This window comes from Ictalurus punctatus, chromosome 14 (assembly GCF_001660625.3).
Source record: "Ictalurus punctatus breed USDA103 chromosome 14, Coco_2.0, whole genome shotgun sequence".
Classification (NCBI taxonomy): Eukaryota; Metazoa; Chordata; class Actinopteri; order Siluriformes; family Ictaluridae; genus Ictalurus; species Ictalurus punctatus.
Window position 1 is genome coordinate 10,606,834 of NC_030429.2, and position 18,621 is coordinate 10,625,454.

Below are 18,621 nucleotides of genomic sequence, written 5' to 3' on the forward strand. Positions count from 1 at the left end.
TACTTATTGGATTGTAATTACTTAATAACTGAGTAATAGCTGAGCTTGGATATTAAAGAGTTAAATTGGTTCAGGTGATCCTGCTATATGAATTGCTGTATCTGAAGGCCATATTTCTCAAAAGTTGGGGTTTATTATGAAGGAGTTACTACAATGATCAGATATTTTATGCATTACCGACCTTCTACTACGTGTCGCGTGGTAACGCGGTACTGTAACTTTTTCACAGGATATTTACAAGATATTTTCACAATGCACATAGTCTTTATCCTGTAAATTCTTTAGGCTACTTAGAATACATAGACTTGCTACATTTTGAAAATACCAACATTACTGTATAACAGTAGAAGAAGTCCATTGTGTCGTGAAAAGCACAAACTTTACGCATGATGTGTCCAATTATCATTACGTTAAAAAATATATAGGTCAAATTATTTATTACATTACATTCTTTTTCAAATAGCATAATGCTAGAGGTTAGCTTGGTTTAAAAAAAAAAACTTCATAGAGCATTCAAGTTTAATACGTTGCTTTGCATGTTGAAATTCAACATATAAAAGGTGCTGCAAATAAGTTGCACATGGATGTTTTTTTTCTGTAAGCCTGTGCTGGATAATTTGCTCAACAAATTATCCAACAGATAAAGAGATAATCTGCACTAGACGCTGCACTGGTTCACGGTTAGTAGAGTCTCTGAACTATAGCAAGGGTTTTTGTTTTTTTTCATATGCTACTTGACTCGGCTACAGTATTTTTCAAGGGCTCAGTTCTTCCCACTTTCTGTATAAAACACAATGATGAGTAAGAATATGAGGCAGTGCTTTTTAATTATTACTTACTAAACAGCATTTTGAGGTTTCACAGAACACAGCATGCCTGTCAATCTAATCTCCAAGCCTTTTTCTACAGGTTACTGGAAAAGATGCATTGTTCTATATAAATTATTAGTTTATCACCACATCATCAAAATGATTGTAGTCAAGGTTCCTGGAATTGTTTTTGTCTATAGCTGCTACACATTCCTTTAATTGTCTATTCTTGTTTTCGTTCCTTGCTTTGATTCCTCTAGTTCCTCCCTCTGAGGGCACAAGGAAGGAATGAAAGGATGGAATGCAAGGACAGAAGAATCGAGGCCAAACATATCTGCAGAATAAGATTTCTGAAGTCCTTGCTCATTAAACTGTCATTTTGGCTTGTTGCACAGCTGTATCTTCTCTCCCTGCACATCTGCAACACAGTGCAACTACAAAATGAATAAGCCTGTTTTATTCCAAGCACCTTTTAGTCAACTTTTACTCAAGGTTTTTGTTTGCACCATTTATTTGTTTTTATTTAACTGATTCAGTTGTTCATTTTCAGCATCAACTTTATCCTGGCCAGAGTTGGGGTCAATCCAGAGTTTATCCTGGGAATGCTGATTGCAAGGCAAGAATACATCCTGTGTGGGATGCCAGCCTATCACAGGGCGCACATACACACACACACACACACACTCTTTAGAAAAGCCAATCTACCGTTATGTGTATATATTTTGTTCTGATACGTTTGTTTTTTTTACGTTTATGTAGTGGTGAAGAAATTATACCATAGGTGTGAGTCATATGCTACAATATAAAGCTTCCACTAGAGAAGCAGTTGTTTATCCTCGCTTTCCAGGCATCCTGTTTCTTCACTCGTCAATTCTTTCAAGCACAGTGAGAAACTGACAGAGCCTTAATAATGAGCTTGATCAATTTTCAGATCAAGGACTGATAGGATCAAGAAGTCAAGGGTTACTTTATAAACACTAAACACACAAAAAAACAAGAGAAGAGAACTGGAAATGATCAATAAAACACAGCTTTAACACAGATTACAAAGCAACATTGTTACCTCTCAACATTTAGGGAATTTATAAATAGCACATTGGATAAGACCTACATACACATCACAGGGGGACACCTTTGGTTTTTTGTCAACAAAAAAAAAACTGATGAATCATTTCTGCTCTTCACACACTGAGATATCGTAAATAAATGATCAAAAAGATGTCTGAATTCTAATGCTACTCATTAAAGACAAGAGTACTTCGAAGCAGCGTGGACTTACTATTCCACATGGCAAATCTTCGTAGATCTTCGTATGTTTTCATCTCCTCAGTAGGACACTGTGACACACACAGTGCCATAGATTTAATCTTCCTTTGAATTATGTCTAAGTTGCATGGGTCCAGGAAGAACACATATCTGTAAAACATTAGATCAAATGCAAACTAATTATCACAGTAAAATACATAGTGTTGTATACTATCAGATATTCAAACCGATAAAATACAAATAGCGATGAGCTATTCAAACTGTTTGCCTGATGAACAAGCTAGATACCACATCAGGCCATTGAATACAGCCTTCACTATTGTGTGATAAAAATCGACAGCAGGCAGCACATATTTTCATCCCAGGAGTGCTGGCTCACTCCAGGATTTTTTTTTGGCAGGGAGGTGAAGCGATGGCTTGTTTCTACCCATGGTTTGTTTCTAGTCAAGATCTCCATCGTGACCATGGCCTTGCCTTGGTCTTTCATAAGTGGGGGAGTGGGCACAGCGCCCACATGGAGCCATGAGACCCATTGTCCTGCATACAGAGCAACAAAAGCAGCCTGTCAGATGCAGAAGACATACACAACAGCCAAAAGGAGAAATCCAGAAAAAGACAGAAGCTTGGAAGCTAAAACTGGGCTGGCAATGCTGTTGGACCCAACAGGTCTAATATCTGCATGGCTGAGATGTGATACAGCACATGGCCTACATCACATCCTCACAAACATATCTGAGTGTATGGTAGATTTGTACCACACATAACCAAAAATTTTAGAGCTACAGTCAAGCAGGTACACCAGATGAGGAAAAGTCATATGTTAGAAAGCCCTTTATGCCATGGAAAAAAGAAGCAAAGGGTTGACATTGGGGAAGATGTAGTGGTGATTAGGGGAGCAACAAATGATTATTTTACTAATCTGTCGATTAATTCTTCAATTAAGCGAATAGTTGGATTAAAAGACCAATTTTTATTTTCTGTATTTTTTTCGAAAAAACATGTTATTTCAGATTCTGCCCGATGTTGTCCTTCAAACAAACATTGTGCAAATTGAAGGCTATGAAAAAGGTATTAAATGTATCTATGTGGGCTATGCTATACATTGTGCAAAGGATTTTTTTTTTTAATATTAACATTATATTTTGAAAAAGATATATCCGATTGTCCTCAAGCTTTAAAGCAGAAGTTACATCACTATATTAAAAATGCTAAAAGATCAAAACAAAAGCAGAAACTAAGTGTTAACCGGTAAGAGGTTGAATGTTCTGCAGTAACACACACGTTCACTCATCTGAACACAGTAACATGATCCTTTATTCTGTAAATGTATGACACTTCTTACATTTATATACAACGACATATTATAACTCCATTAAAGTTACTTCTCTCGTAAACACAATTACTTTAGTTTGTAAATATCGCTAAATATAGCATCAAAGAACATATTTGATCAAAATGAATATTTTAGTCAGAGATATTGCGCTTCCTTTCTATTGCGTGCTGTTTGATTGACGCGCATGCGTGGACTCGTGCTCGTTCAGTGAAGGGGGTTATCCACAGTGATGTCACAGACCCAACTAATCCATAATCCTTCATTGTCGGTTATTTTCATTATCTGAGATTATTATTGATTTTATCAGTTGTTGCAGCCCTAGTGGTGATTCTGAATAGTTTCAAAAGCCAAATAAATGAAGTAAGGAAGAAAACACATTCGGGAGTGCTGTTAGAGGAAAATACTCAACGATAAAGATGAAAGTGTTATTGCTATGTTATATTTCTTTTTTTTTTGTTTTACTTATTAATGAATGACACATCATACATTAACTATTTCATATAGTTACATTAACATAATAAATTAGTTCCTTTTATCACTTATATTGTAGTGGCTATACAGAGTCATTCCTCGCCAGCCTCTATTTTTTTCTTTCTCTTAAAGTTAATAAGACAACGTGTCATTTGATCAAGATATTGGAAAGTGCAAAGCCCTCCGTCCTGGATCTCAGTGACTGTTACAAAGACTCCTTCCAGAAAGCCTTAGAAACACCTCCTTATAGAAAGCTTCAACATGTCATATACAGTTTTCTTCATTAAATAACAACACATTAGACTTAGCTTATGAAAATCATGTACTGGAGAAGTCCACATATACATATATATATTATATATATAAAAACAGCACAGGTAGCTCTGGCTGTAACATGAATGATGTTAATATTAACATACTTGTAAGATGCTATCGTTTCTATAGTAACAGCTCATACTCAGGGACTCATGGTGGAGGCTCAACATCAAAGCATAATAATAAACAGATTTTTAAAAATTTAAAATTTCTCCATGTTCAAGGTAAAATGACAGGCTGTGTGTGTGTGTGTGGGGGGGGGGGGGGGGGATAGCTGCTGGTGAGGGAATGACTGTTTATCAGAGCTGTAATGTAGGTGAGAACAGGAACCATCTTGTCTTTCGGATGTTTCATAACGTTAAATCTATTAACTGTTAAAAAGCTTGAGGTGTCATACACATACGGTATTGTGATTGACCCGCAAGGAGAGAGGAGAAGAAGTGGACAGTCGCACGTTTCTCTGACTTTATTTGTTTTACAAGTATAGTACACCACAAGCCTATAAAACTTTGAAAGAAATACCAGTAGGACGGTAAGCTGAATAATATGTTAAAAATCAAAATATTAAATAAAATAAAAAAATGCACAAGGTGACATGCCTGGAGATGGTTCCTGGGATTTGTAGAGTCTGCCCATTTAAAGCCGACATAAGGCTTCATCCAAATTTGCTGGTTCGCCGCTCTCGTTAGGCACGAATCCAAAATGTTCCCAGATCGCTGATGTAACATTTGGTTTCCCAACAAGATCCACTGCAGCGGCAGAACCCAAAGTGAAATAGCAGACTTCACCTGACTGGATTTTGCCGCACTCAAACAAACCCACGCCAAACTACGGTAACAGACATCATCACATAAGGCGTTTGATTATGATTATATACTTTGTGTATTAATATAAAATCTCACGCTATATGGTAGACTATACAGTAAATACAAATTAATATTGCAACTATTATTATTACACTTGTATACAAAAAGTTGTATTTTGTACTTGACATAGTGCCCACTCAAGCAGAAACATTAACATGGCATGTGACGTGACACTACCACAGGTGACACTCCACCACCTGGAGTGTCACTGACCTTTCACAAACAAACAGGAGAGTGTGATTTAAACAATAAAGCAAAAATCAACCAACCATCTTAATGTAATTTTACAAATTATTATCCCAGACACCATGAGCAAATAGAGAGATATTGATACAAACAGAAAGAGATAAGGGATGGAAAGAATGACTCGTTGGAGATCTCTAACTGAATTCCTGGCAGATGTTGGCTCAGTGGAATACTATCAGGTATTTGAGTTCACAACTGCGAGCTGTCATTCACTCGTGCCTCCACTCTGCAGTGGGCCAGCCCTCCTGTGGCCTTAATCTCACCTCATTATCCATACTGTCAGAAACTGGTATTACTACCATTATTCCTGATCAAAGGACTGCAATACTTCTATCACTGGGTCCTCAATAAGGCCTTTAGCTCACACCTCCTTCAGGGGCACCTTACACAGTCTTTGTACACCTGAATGCTTCCAAATTCCTTCCAAAAAATATAATTAATAAAGGACAATGTAAAACCTACTGCATATACCTAGCAACGAACCATATATAAGAACAACACTTCTTACTACCACAACTCTGTGATGTAAGAAGCACCTCAGATGAAAGTGGACAAGATTTCATGGGACGAAGTATAGCTGGACAAAATGACGATATAATATCAATTGTGATACGATATGATATCATACACTATTGTCTTGCTGGAAGTTTGTGGATCCTATATATACATATTGTGAATTGTTGAAATGCCTCCGAGAATCAGGATTATTATATTCTTGTTATATGGCTCACCCCTAGTCTGAATTGTATTGACTCATATCTGTCAAATGTACTAGTAAAGCACAAAAATACAGCTAATGAGCCAATGGAATCCATTCAATGGTAGTTGTTGATTAATCGGTCCGTTCACAGTTGTCTCCAGGTATTCTATGTATAAGTATGTTTTACACACTTTTTACTATTTGGGTACTAATGCTTCAATTTAAGGTTATGTACATCCATATTGTTCAGTGAAGCAGGAACTATCACAGTTATTATACATATTCATACTATTCACTGAGAACAAAATGCAACTGGGCAGGTTTCAAAGCAATAAAGTATAAAATGTTCTTGTCTGGGCAAGTCATCCTTCCTCAATTTAAATGTGTCATCATCAGGGAAAACACCCAGCATCCAGCACGATGACTATAGTCATCTCTCTCTCTCTCTTGCTCTCTCTCACACACACACACACACACACACACACACACACACACTATATCATATATATTACAACCACAATTTTGAAAAAGTTAGGACAGGATGGAAAATGCTAATAAAAACAAAGAGGAGTGATTTGTAAATGTACTCTGACTTCTATTTAAACAAAAAAACATATAAAGACAAGGTATTTGATGTTTTATCTAATCAACTGCATAGTTTCTGAAGGTAAATGTTTATTCTGAAATTGATACACGTTCCAAAAAAGTTGGGACAGGGGAAGTTCAGGACTAATAGCGATGTGACAAGTTGAAATAAGAAGGTGATGTGAAACAGGTTAGGAGACCATCTAATCATAGTATATAAGGAGCCTCCAAAAAGGGCCTAGTCCTTCAAGAGCTAGAATGGGTCGAGGCTTGGCAATCTGCCAACACTATGAGAACAACATTCCCCAAAGACAAATCAGTAGGCTTTTGGGCATTTCACCTTCTACAGTGCAAAATATAATTAAAAGATTCAAGGAATCTGGTCAAATCTCGGTGCCTAAAGGGCAAGTCCCAAAACCACTTCTGAATGCGCGGGATCTCCGATCCCTCAGATGTCACTGTCTTAAAAACCTTCATGAGTCTGTAATGGATATCCTGACATGGGCTCGGGAATACTTTGGTAAACCTTTGTCAGTCAACACCATTCGCCGCTGCATCCACAGATGCAAATTAAGACTTTACTATGCAAAGCAGAAGCCATGCATCAACACTGTCCAGAAGCACCACCGACTTCTCTGGGCTCGGTCTCATCTGAGATGGACAGTAGCACAATGGAATAGTGTTTTGTGGTCTGACGAGTCAACATTTCAAATAGTTTTTGGACAAAACAGCCGTTGTGTTCGTCGCATTCCAACTTTTTCGGAATTGGGGTTGTATAAAAACTAGATAAACATAGAGCAACAGTCCACTCAATTCTAAAAAGCTACAGAACCATAACAAAGAGAAAAAAACATAAACATCCCAGTCAGTGTAATTGGTTTGATAATATGTAGGTGGAAAGTTCATAGAACCACAACTAATAGTCCCCAGACAGGTGTGCCATGCAAGATTTCACAACATGCTCTCAGACTAATGTTAAGGAAGGTAAGAAGTGGTCATTTGAACAGAGTTGCAGGACAACCTGAAAGCAGCAGGAAGAACAGTTATACAGGAAACAATAAGCAATGAACTGCACTGCAAACATCTCTGTTCCTACTCCCCACACAACAAGCACATAGACATAGATGTGTTTCTAAAAACTTTTTAAACAAATCAGAACTCTTTTGCAAAAACAAACAAAAAACAAAATACAACTTTTTGGTAATAATTTATCTCGTCATGTTTGGAGAAAGAAGGGTTGTAACTTAATTAGATCAAGAGATAAGGAGAACTTAAGAAAATAAAACAACTTTCAATAAGATAATGATCCCAAGCATACAGTCTAAATAAAACAAGAAGGCCCTGTATGGCCTAGCTAATCTCAGGCCCCGTGCAATCTTGGGGAATTGAAGATGATTTGCCAAGAGGAATGGGCAAAATTGAATCACAACGCTGCCAAAACCAAATCACTTATATTACTTAAACCCAATTACCACGGACATCCTTTGTAGTGTCCGCATACTTTTCCCCGATTTTATTTCACTATTAGTTTCATTTTGTAAGCATAGCCTTGTTTATGCTTATGCATACATACGTCTTTCTTCAGATTTATAAATACAACGTCAAAATACATTTTGTGTGTAAATCTGAAGTGTATATATGATATAGAAGTATATTAAATAACAAAAACAAAAGCGTCTGAATACTTATTTCCTCTTCACTGCATGCATCATAAATTGAACAAATTGTAATATCATATACCAAATACATAGTAATATAAAGTCAACTGTGCACAGTGGCTCAAGGGTTGGGGGTTCTATTCCCGCCACTGCCCTGTGTGTGTGTGGAGTTTGCTTGTTCTCCCCGTGCTTCGGGGGTTTCCTCCAGGTAATCCGGTTTAATCCCCCAGTCTAAAGACATGCATGGTAGGCTGATTGGCATGTCCAAAGTGTCCATAGTGTATGAATGGGTGTGTGAAGGTGTATGTGATTGTGCCCTGAGGTGAGATACCCTGTCATGTGCCCCATGCTCCCTGTGATAGGTTCCAGGTTCCTCGCGACCCTGTAGAATAAGCGGTATAGAAAATGGATGGATGGATAAAGTAAACTGCACGAAACTAGCCAGAAGCTATAATCCTGCCTTAACTCCCACATGAAGTCCCTCATAAAATTGAAACCCACATACTGTCAAAGCTTTCACTTCTGCAAAGCTATTTCCTGTTCTCTTGGTTTAAGGTGTTTGCAGTTCTTACATTCGAATGCTACACAGTGTGCCAGCATTTTGGAGGAAATCATAGATGATGCTCTAAATTCAATATGAGTCAATCAGACAAGCTTGAAAAGCCGACTTAGCACAGTGAGGCATCTACCATTTCATATGGTTTATTGGCCTGATCTCCAAGAATGCCAGCAAATATGTGCCACCAATTTTATCAGTTAATCCAGTCATTTCAAACAAGCAGCATCTGAGACATGACCTACCAAGTGTATGGGGGGGGGGGGGGGGGGGGGGGGGGGCACTGCAAGATCTTTCAGCAGTGGATTGATTAAATGATTAAAGCAAAAAAAAAATAAAATAAAATAAATTAAATCCTAGTATAAAAGATATGACAGTCATAAACCTGAATGTCAAGGTTGACTGGGCCTTGTGTTTCGGGCTGTATGAATCAGAAAAGACAATAAGCGAATACTGCTTAAGCATAATAAATTATAATTGCATCTAACCCGGCCTTTTTGTAATTACCAAAAGTATTTTTTATTGAATTTATCATACAGTACACTAGGTTCCCAATAACTTAAAAAAGGCTTCTGTCAGGTGTGGACAAGACTGCGCTGGTGAAAATGAACACAGTGTCAATACAAGGCGAATAATACAAAATCTGCAGGCAACAGTAATGTAAAAAACAAAAACAAAAAAAAAAACACCTTAAGCAGACCAAATAACTAGACCGCAGTGGAAAAGACCAGAGAATAAGAGCAAAACCCCCACTAACTAATCTGAAATATTAACCAGAACATGAAATATAAAGGCTTAGAAATGTACACTGAAAAAGAAAGCAAGCTTTAAACAAAGGTTTAAATTAAAGAGAAAATTTAAAGTGAGTATAATTAGAATCCTGGTGAACCTGAAAGCTTGCGGTTTGATAAGACAGGTAAGGTGGGTGTGGCAATGAACGGGGAGTTCTGGGAAATTGGAGTATGGGACGCATATTATCAGTACAGATGAGTGAAAGCTCCATTACTGAATTTGCATCTGCCAAGCCAGATTCGTGAAGTATGAACAAAGAAAAGAGCACACTTTATTCCAAACACAGAGAGGGTCAATAAATTTGACATGAATGCAAATGAATGGAATGGGGGGAAAAAAAAACTCATCCTATAGTCCATTAAGCACTGTGCAGGTTATGGCTCTGGCCCCCATGAGGGCCTTTGAATTATTAAAACCTCTAGGTGGCTTTAGCAGGCCTCTGTAGTCTAAAGGTGAAGTCACAGCTTCATGACATATGCACTGATGTGATAATAGAAGGGCACAGAATTGTTCACAGACTCTACAAGGATGCATAAGGAAGCATAAGGAAGCATTAAAGTGCAGACTCACTTTCTGTCTCTGTGGTCCAAGCCGCTAAGCCTGACCCCTTCTATGGCCTCATTGGTCTGGCCACAAGTGTTGCCGTAGCTGTCATATCCAAACACCAGGCGTGCTGCACCACCTGTCACTATAGTGTAGCCACAGATAGCACCCTAAAAAGGAGAAAACTACAGTAAGCATACAGCACACATTTAACAGGATTATAGGAAATGAATCTCTCTCATTCTAGCTGTGTAGATTCATAATTATGGCTTAAATCTATATTCACTATATGCATCATTAATATTATTTAAAAAAAACTTTTCATCACATTACATTTCTTATGACAGACATTGTGTCCTTCTCTTCCAGCCTGTAATATTATGCAAAACAATATGGGACATAGCAGTGCCGCACAATCATTTAGGCTTTGTTTTGGTTGTATTCAATCATGCATTCATCTTCTGTAACCACTTTATCATGGACAGTGTGTGGTGGATCTAGAGCCTCTCCCAGGAATACTGAGTATGAGGTGGGAATACACCCAGGATGAGACACCAGCCATCACAGGCCACCATGCACTCGTGCAATCACACATAGGGGCAATTTATCAAAGCCAATCCACCTACTGGAATGTTTTTTGGAGGCAGAAGGAAACCAGAGACCCCAAAGAAAACTCACACGGCTATGGGAAGAACATGTGTCAGTAACCTGAACACAGGATCAAACTGGTGAGCCTGGAGCTATGAAGCGGCAAAGTTACCCGCTCTGCCATTATGCCACAACATGTTGTTTTTATGCAGCACTTAAATGTGGGTTCAGTAGTTGATTTTTTGTCAGGGCTTTATTTTGTACTATTTACTAAAGTTGTCCTCCTATTTTATCAGCTTTCAATAAATAACCAGTTCAGAGAAAGAAAAAAGACTACATGGTGCTCTAGCTCTGTAAAACAAGAGTGAAATTCTGTGAATTCTGAACTGCACATCAATTCAGAAAGCTCATCCTCTTACACTATCCGGCAGTTCATGCATGTGTTTTTACGGTTTGGCTCTGGAAGAGGGAACACCGAACGGAGAGGCTGTGTTTTTTGGGATTAGGAGTTTCAAAACAGCTAGCTTCAGCTAAATTCCAAAAAATCAATTACTTTACTCTATGTCAAGGTTTGTCCATTATTTGCCTGCAGTCTGGAAGCATACTTGGCAAAGTATTTCAATGGACTGAACCAAGTACTTGGGAAAATACTGCAGCAGAACCGATGGTTGTAATTTAACCATTCTGGCTTTCAAACCGTGAACCGTTACGGCTTTTGTAGTAGATTCTCTGTTGCAGCTTATCCAATTATAAGCATTTATATAAATTACCTTTCCCAAAGGCGGCTCATCAGATCAGACACTAGCTACAAGGCTAAAAAAAAGGGAGAATTTTCATAAACAGTAGTACCCTCTCTGGTCTGATTAGCAAACCAACAAGAAAAAAAGAAAAAGGTTGACAAAGACGTTTAGGTTTATTCTCCCGATGTCAAATTCAAAATGGACGTGCTGAATTCACCTTACATCCTGTCATAATCTAATCGCTCATTTTTAAGCATTAAAAGGTGACTGTCGTTGCCGTTCAGTCATGTGCCTGAATACATAAAAACAGAAATCCATTTAAATAGCTTGCACAACCTTAAACACGCAAATTAACATAATTCCCTAAACATATGTACTAAAGACAATATAACCTGCTAATATATTTTTATGTGTAACTTTTAATTACTCTTGGGGTTAAGTTCAAATACGATCGATATTAAGCCCTGAGTTTATGACAGATAATAACAGCCTTCCAGAGAGTACATCAGCATCAGTCTTTAAGCTGTTATTATCTGAAATCCTGAATAAGTAGCTCACCATTCCACCACAGAAGAGCATAAATAGAAGGAACCATGGGAGATCTGTGCAGCTTCGGTCCTCCAAGGGTTTCCATTCTCTTTTCACCCTCTGAAATACACAAATGCAATGTCATCCCACTGCATTAAAACAACACAGGAAGCACACAAGCTCAGTTAAACAGTACTGCTTGCTTAAATGTCATGCATAAGCCCTAAGCCAAGGTAGCCATGTGTTCATAGCATGTGCATAACATGTGGCAGATATTCGTTTTGAGTGCATGAATCTGCACTCATAAATGATTGGAAACTGAACCGATAGCAAATCCCTGGGCTCGTGTTTGTCCTAAGGATCTCATATCAACGTTTTATCCTCATGGGCTTTCCACATAGATAGGACAGTCAAGGCAAGTCGAGCTGCATGGATATTTCGCGCATCAGTACACTGGGGGTTGCGGTCTAATGCACAACACAGGGACATTCAGAAGGCAAAATGACCAACACTCAAAGAGTCAAGTGCATCATGATTCGCTATGTGAGGAACAACGGGACATCCTGATAAGATTAACCAATATGTTTTGCAACCTAGTGTTCAACAACAACAACAACAACAACAATAACAAGGCGTGAAGTCAGCGGCCGAAGCGACACAACACAACACACCAGTACACCAGACCACAACACAACAACACTCCAGTACACCAGACCACAACACACCACACCAGTACACCAGACCACAACACAACACACCAGTACACCAGACCACAACACATCACACCACATCACAACACACCAGTACACCAGACCACAACACATCACATCACATCACATCACATCACATCACATCACACCACACCACACCACACCACAACACAGGCTACATCTCTGTCAGATTTCTGTCTCTGGCTCGACAGAGGACAAGTGTAGGCGGAGGATGGCACGCTTCCCTTACCTCTGCGCTACCGCAGCATCCCATTGCAGGTTTGAGTCGCACAGACCTCAACGCTTCAGCGCAAGAAAACAACAATAAGCCCAACTTGCAGGGAGCCGACCAAGTGTGTTTGAGCCCGCATTAACCGCGTGCCGCGCACTAACACGACGCGTCCATCGGATCAGGCGCGCAAACGCGTTTCCCCGCCAACGCAGCAAACTAATATCGCCTCTTCTGCCTCCAGGTAAAGAAGGATTAATACTTCAGGATTAATAGCGCTGCACTTCCGGCTGGACTGAGCAGGTGTAGCCGGAACAAAAACGCATCGTCCACTCACGCCGCGAGCTGGCCGACGATGCGGACGCAAGGAATGCTGGGACGCAAGAGGAGACCGCCAATTTTAAATGCTCTGCAATGTGCAATGCATCTTTTTTATTCCTTTTTTTTTTTTTTTAATATTATACCATTTTCTTTCGAATTGTAGCAGGCTATTTGTATACGTATCCACATATAGGCTACAAAATAGCTTTTAATCAAATAACTAAATCAAGAGTACTTTCTATCTTGTGCTATTGTAACTAATAATAATAATAATAATAATAATAATAATAATAATAATGATAAGAATAACATTTAATATAATAATTATTATATATATATTATATTATAATAGTAGTAGTAGTAAGCAAACTCAGGGTATAAATCCATCCAACCATCTATCCATTTTCTGTACCACTTATCTTACACAGGGTCACGTGGAACCTGAAGCCTATCCCATGGAACTCGGGGCACAAGGTGGGGGACACTCGGGACGGGGTGCCAACCTATCACAGGGCACAATCGCACACACATTCACACACTACAGACAATTTGGAAATGCCAATCAGCATACAGATCATGTCTTTGGACTGGGGAAGGAAACCGGAGTACACGAAGGAAGCCCCCAAAAGCACATACAGGCTCCGGACACAGGTCGGAGGCGGGATTCGAACCCCCAACCCCTGAGGAGGTGCGAGGCAAGCATGCTAACCTCTAACCTCTAACCATGCCTTGCCCCCCATTCTAAAATCCAATCTATATATTTTTTTTTTTTATCTAAATCAGTATTAAATGCATTATCCCATTTTAAATAAGTGCTTCTATACATCCTTATCTGTAGTTAGCCTATTTGTTTGGTTAAAAAAAAATACCCCATATTTTGGGTATTTATACCCAAGCATCAACTGCTTGTGTTTGTAGCCTATAGAGCTGCAAAATTCAAACTTCCCTACAGAATATGTACATATAGATGCTAAATTTAGTTGCTAACCGTTTATTAATTTACTACACAATATATAATTATTTTAGCGTTGCTCACCTTTTACTGGATATACAATCAAGAAAACCAAGCAGCAGATGACTAGGGTACCTGCTACCTGACGTCACATCCATCAGCACCATGCACAGCGACATCAATAGTAAAATTATAATCTATACTGGAGCCCCGCCCATTCCGGAAGTAATTTTTTTTTTAAACTATGATGTCCTCAATGTTACGGTGGCGTCGTCTGATAGAAGTAGAAACCATTGGTTACGTCTAAAACCGTGTAATACTAAAATTAAAAAAAAGGAAATCACGATTCAGCTTAGTTGTATCTTTAGCTAGTACAGTAGCGGATTTGGGGATGGGCAGTTTATTGTGAATAGAGCTCACATAGCCTATTATTAATACACTCCACTATGCACTTTGTCTACACGCACGCGTTTGACATTTTGTCTAATAATGGACATGTTCATTTAGCATTTTCAAGCAAAACCTTGTTAAGTACCTAGCATCAAGTAAACTATTCAAACCTCCACTTCAGTTAACGCCATAACTGCAGCGTATTCCTGCGATTCGGTGCGTAATTTTAACCTCCACAAATGGTCCAAACATCACTGTGACTTATCTGTGTGTTTGTCAGTCATCGAAATAGTAAATCCACCTTTCTCCAGATGGACCTTGGCTGATAGGAGCTTGATGCTGATCGTCTCTGCTCGCTCATCTTCCCCCGTGTGAAGCAGCATTACGAGCTGACTCCGGCAATGGCACCGAGCTGCCAAGGCGCGATGGAGAAGGGAGCCATTGTTCTATTGTTCGCTGTTGTACCAGGGAGAGGGTGGGCATTAGTGTGTGTGTGTGTGTGTGTGTGTGTGTGTGTGTGTGTGTGCCAAGAGAGGGGGAGAGGGAAACAAGGAGGGAGGGAGATACAGGTGGATGAATCGTTCCCACCCAGTTACTATACTGTAAACAGCTGTAGTAAACACGTTGAGCATGAAATCCTAAATCGCTTTTATTTCTGTGTCCACTAGAGGTCAGTCTTGTGTAATAGATTAGAATGAAACACTAAATCTCAGTCGCTGTTAAGAGGTGCACCATGGTATGATTTCATGAATCTGATGTCACCGACAAGCAACCTCACAAAAAAAATAAATAAATAAATAAATAAAATATTGGGGTAAATTTTCAAATATAGGTTTGCTGGTAGTAAGTAAATATTTTTCTCATTTTAGATTACATGCAGTGTAAAATCTGCAAGTCGATTTGCAGCTGGTAAAAAAAATGTTTTGAAATATAAAATTCCCTAGTCAAGTGTTTGTTTGTTTGTTTGTTTGTTTGTTTGTTTGTTTTATCTCTCCGAATGGAACATGCAGGTGAAGTGTGCATCATGACCTAGGCTACTTTATAAAGTGAAGAAAAGAGTTAGTTTGTGGAAGATTCTTCATTACCAAACAAAAATTAAACAAAACCCGTTAAATTTACAGATTATAATTAAATTATTCATCTTAACGAATGTTACATAGACATTGCTTTGAATTAATTAGTCACTAAAGCAAAACTAATTGGAAAGTTACAGAATGTACAGGGTGTCCCAAAAGTCTCCATACATAAGGGAGATTAACACTTTTAGCAAAATGGCTCCCAAAATTTTTCATATTTAGCTTATTTATACATATATACCGTGTTGTCACAAGGTTGCGATGTGATGGACTTTAACAGGAAACATGGCAAGCATGTCACACACAAGACTGTTGCCAAAATTATTAACAGATTCCAAAAGGCTGGAAGTGTTGAGGACCAACTGAGAAGTGGACGTCCACAAACATGGTGTTGTCATACATACTGTATGCATACATACATCCCCTATGCATGAAGACATTTGGGGCACCCTGTAATTACATTGAATAATATAAGTCTATAGAAAAGCCAAGGGGCTAAAACATATGCACTGGAACAGATAATAAATACATGTGAACATTTTTTTTTCTTGTTGATAGTGTATATCAAAACTTTCTTAGTCATTTCATTTTCCTGTACTTAAAATATCTGTGTTGCATCTGCCCTTTTACTTGCCGATCTGGTGTCTCAATGCTTTTGTGTAAACATGCTATTATCATCAGTTTTTGATTCATGAATCAAATTGTCTCTAGTTTCCTTTTTTGCTGATCTGAGCACAGTATTATAGTTTCTCATATAATAAGGTGAGGAGGCCTGTTCCTGCATGACACCTACAACTATTCCACCAACTACAGATTGAAGAGGAAGCTCAGGCATCATTTTAATATTGAGTTGGCCACTTCTTGCAAATTGTTAAGTAAGCCATGTAAGATCTAGTGTTTCTGATAATGTTAGACCACATGGCTTTGTGGTTTAGGGACGCTTGTTTGGTTGAGAAGCTGTTTACCGCCTTCTAAGGCATTCTGTATTTCCTCTATTGGATCCCATGATATGAACTTTTACCCAAATTTGTATGAGTCACCAGAAACACATGACAATTTTTTTTTTAAGTCAGCAGTATTTTGTTTATCTGTCTCTTGCTATTATATGCATTATACGGCCAGAAGTATGTGAACACCTTACCCTCACACCCATATGTTCTACTTGTACATCCTATTCCAAGCCCATGGGAATTCATATGAACTTGATCTCCCTTTCATAATTTAATAACCTCCACTCTTCTGGTAAGGATTTCCACTATATTTTGGAGCTTGGCTATGGGGATTTGCTCATTCGGCCACAAGTGCCTTAGTGAGGTCAGGCACTGATGTCAGGTGACATCGCTTTGTATACAGGGGCATTGTCATGCTGGAACAGGTTTGGGCCTCTTAGTTCCCGTGAATGAAAATCTTAATGCTATAGCATACAAAGACTTTATAGATAATTGTATGCTTCCAACTTTGTGGTAACAGTTTGGCCAAAATATGGGTGTGATGGTCAGGTGTCCACATCATTTTCGCCATACTGTGCATATGTTGTTGTAGTATGTTCTATTGTGCATGCCTCAATATTTTCAGTGTGTGGTTTACTCTGAAAACCTTCTTCATAAACAGACCATTTCCTTTTTCACAACCTGAGCCTTTCTGTAACAGCCTGCCTGATTCTGCAGGCTCAGGACACTTTGTCCCACAGGACAAGCCGAGCTCAGTCAGCCATAAAGAATAATGCACTCGGGAAACATGACACCACCAGTGCACTCCACACCTTTCAAAAGGCTTACACACATTACAAGCTTTTATTTGAAAAGCAAAACTCAAATCCATGTCACAAGGCATTTGATAGTGTATATACTAAAAGTTGTTTAATATCTATCTCATTTATAACATTGGTGTCAATAATACTAAGCAATGAAATAAGCGTTATTAGGTTTACAGTGGCACTAATATTAGAAAGAGCATTGGTCAGCTTGTGATGAAATTAGCAACATAGAGGAAGAAGCAGTGTCTAAACTAATTTTTTAGCTACATTTGCACTGACTAAACATGTCCAGCACAGAAACTCAAGGCCTTTTATCTATCATTATCACACAAATGAAAATGAAACTGAGACTGTAGACTGTGCCTGAAATGGTGACCTACTCCCTATTCCTTACTAATGACAGTGCATTGATGGTATAGGTGTGGACCAGTACGCGCTTAAAAAGGTTCAATCTAGAATCATATATCCCTTGTCCCTCTATGGAGAAGCTTAAAGGTGTTTTAAGCTTAAATCTTAAAGGTGCTTTATTGCAGTGATTCTCAGCCAGTGATTGTAAAACTGTAAAATGTACCCCTCATAACTAGAGCTGCACGAATACAAAATTTCTCGGCCGATACAGAAAACTGATTATTCAGAGTGATATCAGCTGATACCGATACCAATAGTTTGGTGGTTCTGCCTTTTATGCCTTTTTTAATTAATAATCATTAATTCCACAATTCTGAAAGAAATGCAAATAAAAACTTTATTCTCTCCATTTCAACAAGTTGTTTCACAGTAACTGGTCTCATAAACAGAAAACACATTACTCACATTAACATTAACACATGAACTAAATTCTGAAGATTAAAGTAAGATTTCTTAACTTATTGAATGTTATTAATTCATATTAACATCGACTGAATTCTAAAAAAAAAAAAAAAAAAAAAAAAAAACTCCTGTTAGGCTTCACATTCACTCACCACAAACAAAAGCATTTCTATTCCATCATTGACATCAAAACTGGTAATTTGTTAAGTAAGCCATGTAAGATCTAATGTTTCTGATAATGTTAGACCACATGGCTTTAAACTTTTTTATATATTAACATTAACTAGATATGTAATATACTCCTCTACAAATATACTATTCTGTGCAATATATACTTTTTTGTCAACTCATCTTCATTTAAATCTTTCTACAGTGTACTGG

The 18,621-nt window shown here is 38.3% G+C and overlaps 1 protein-coding gene across 4 annotated transcripts in view; it reads right to left on the reverse strand.

The window, feature by feature from the left end:
• slc44a1b (solute carrier family 44 member 1b) overlaps positions 1-15,037 on the reverse strand; it is a 35,446-nt gene extending 20,409 nt beyond the window's left edge. For 3 of the 4 annotated variants that reach the window (XM_047159850.2, XM_017485919.3, XM_017485915.3), the window contains exons 1-4: positions 14,900-15,037; positions 12,027-12,116; positions 10,168-10,310; positions 2,089-2,225 (exon numbers count right to left, since the gene is read on the reverse strand). In XM_047159850.2, the coding sequence (XP_047015806.1) occupies positions 2,089-2,225; positions 10,168-10,310; positions 12,027-12,116; positions 14,900-14,959 (430 nt within the window). In that variant the 5' untranslated portion in view covers positions 14,960-15,037. Of the gene's footprint in view, positions 1-2,088; positions 2,226-10,167; positions 10,311-12,026; positions 12,117-12,956; positions 14,480-14,899 lie in introns of those variants that run through there. The other variant, XM_017485920.3, reaches the window with a different exon arrangement.
• Positions 15,038-18,621: the final 3,584 nt, after the last annotated feature.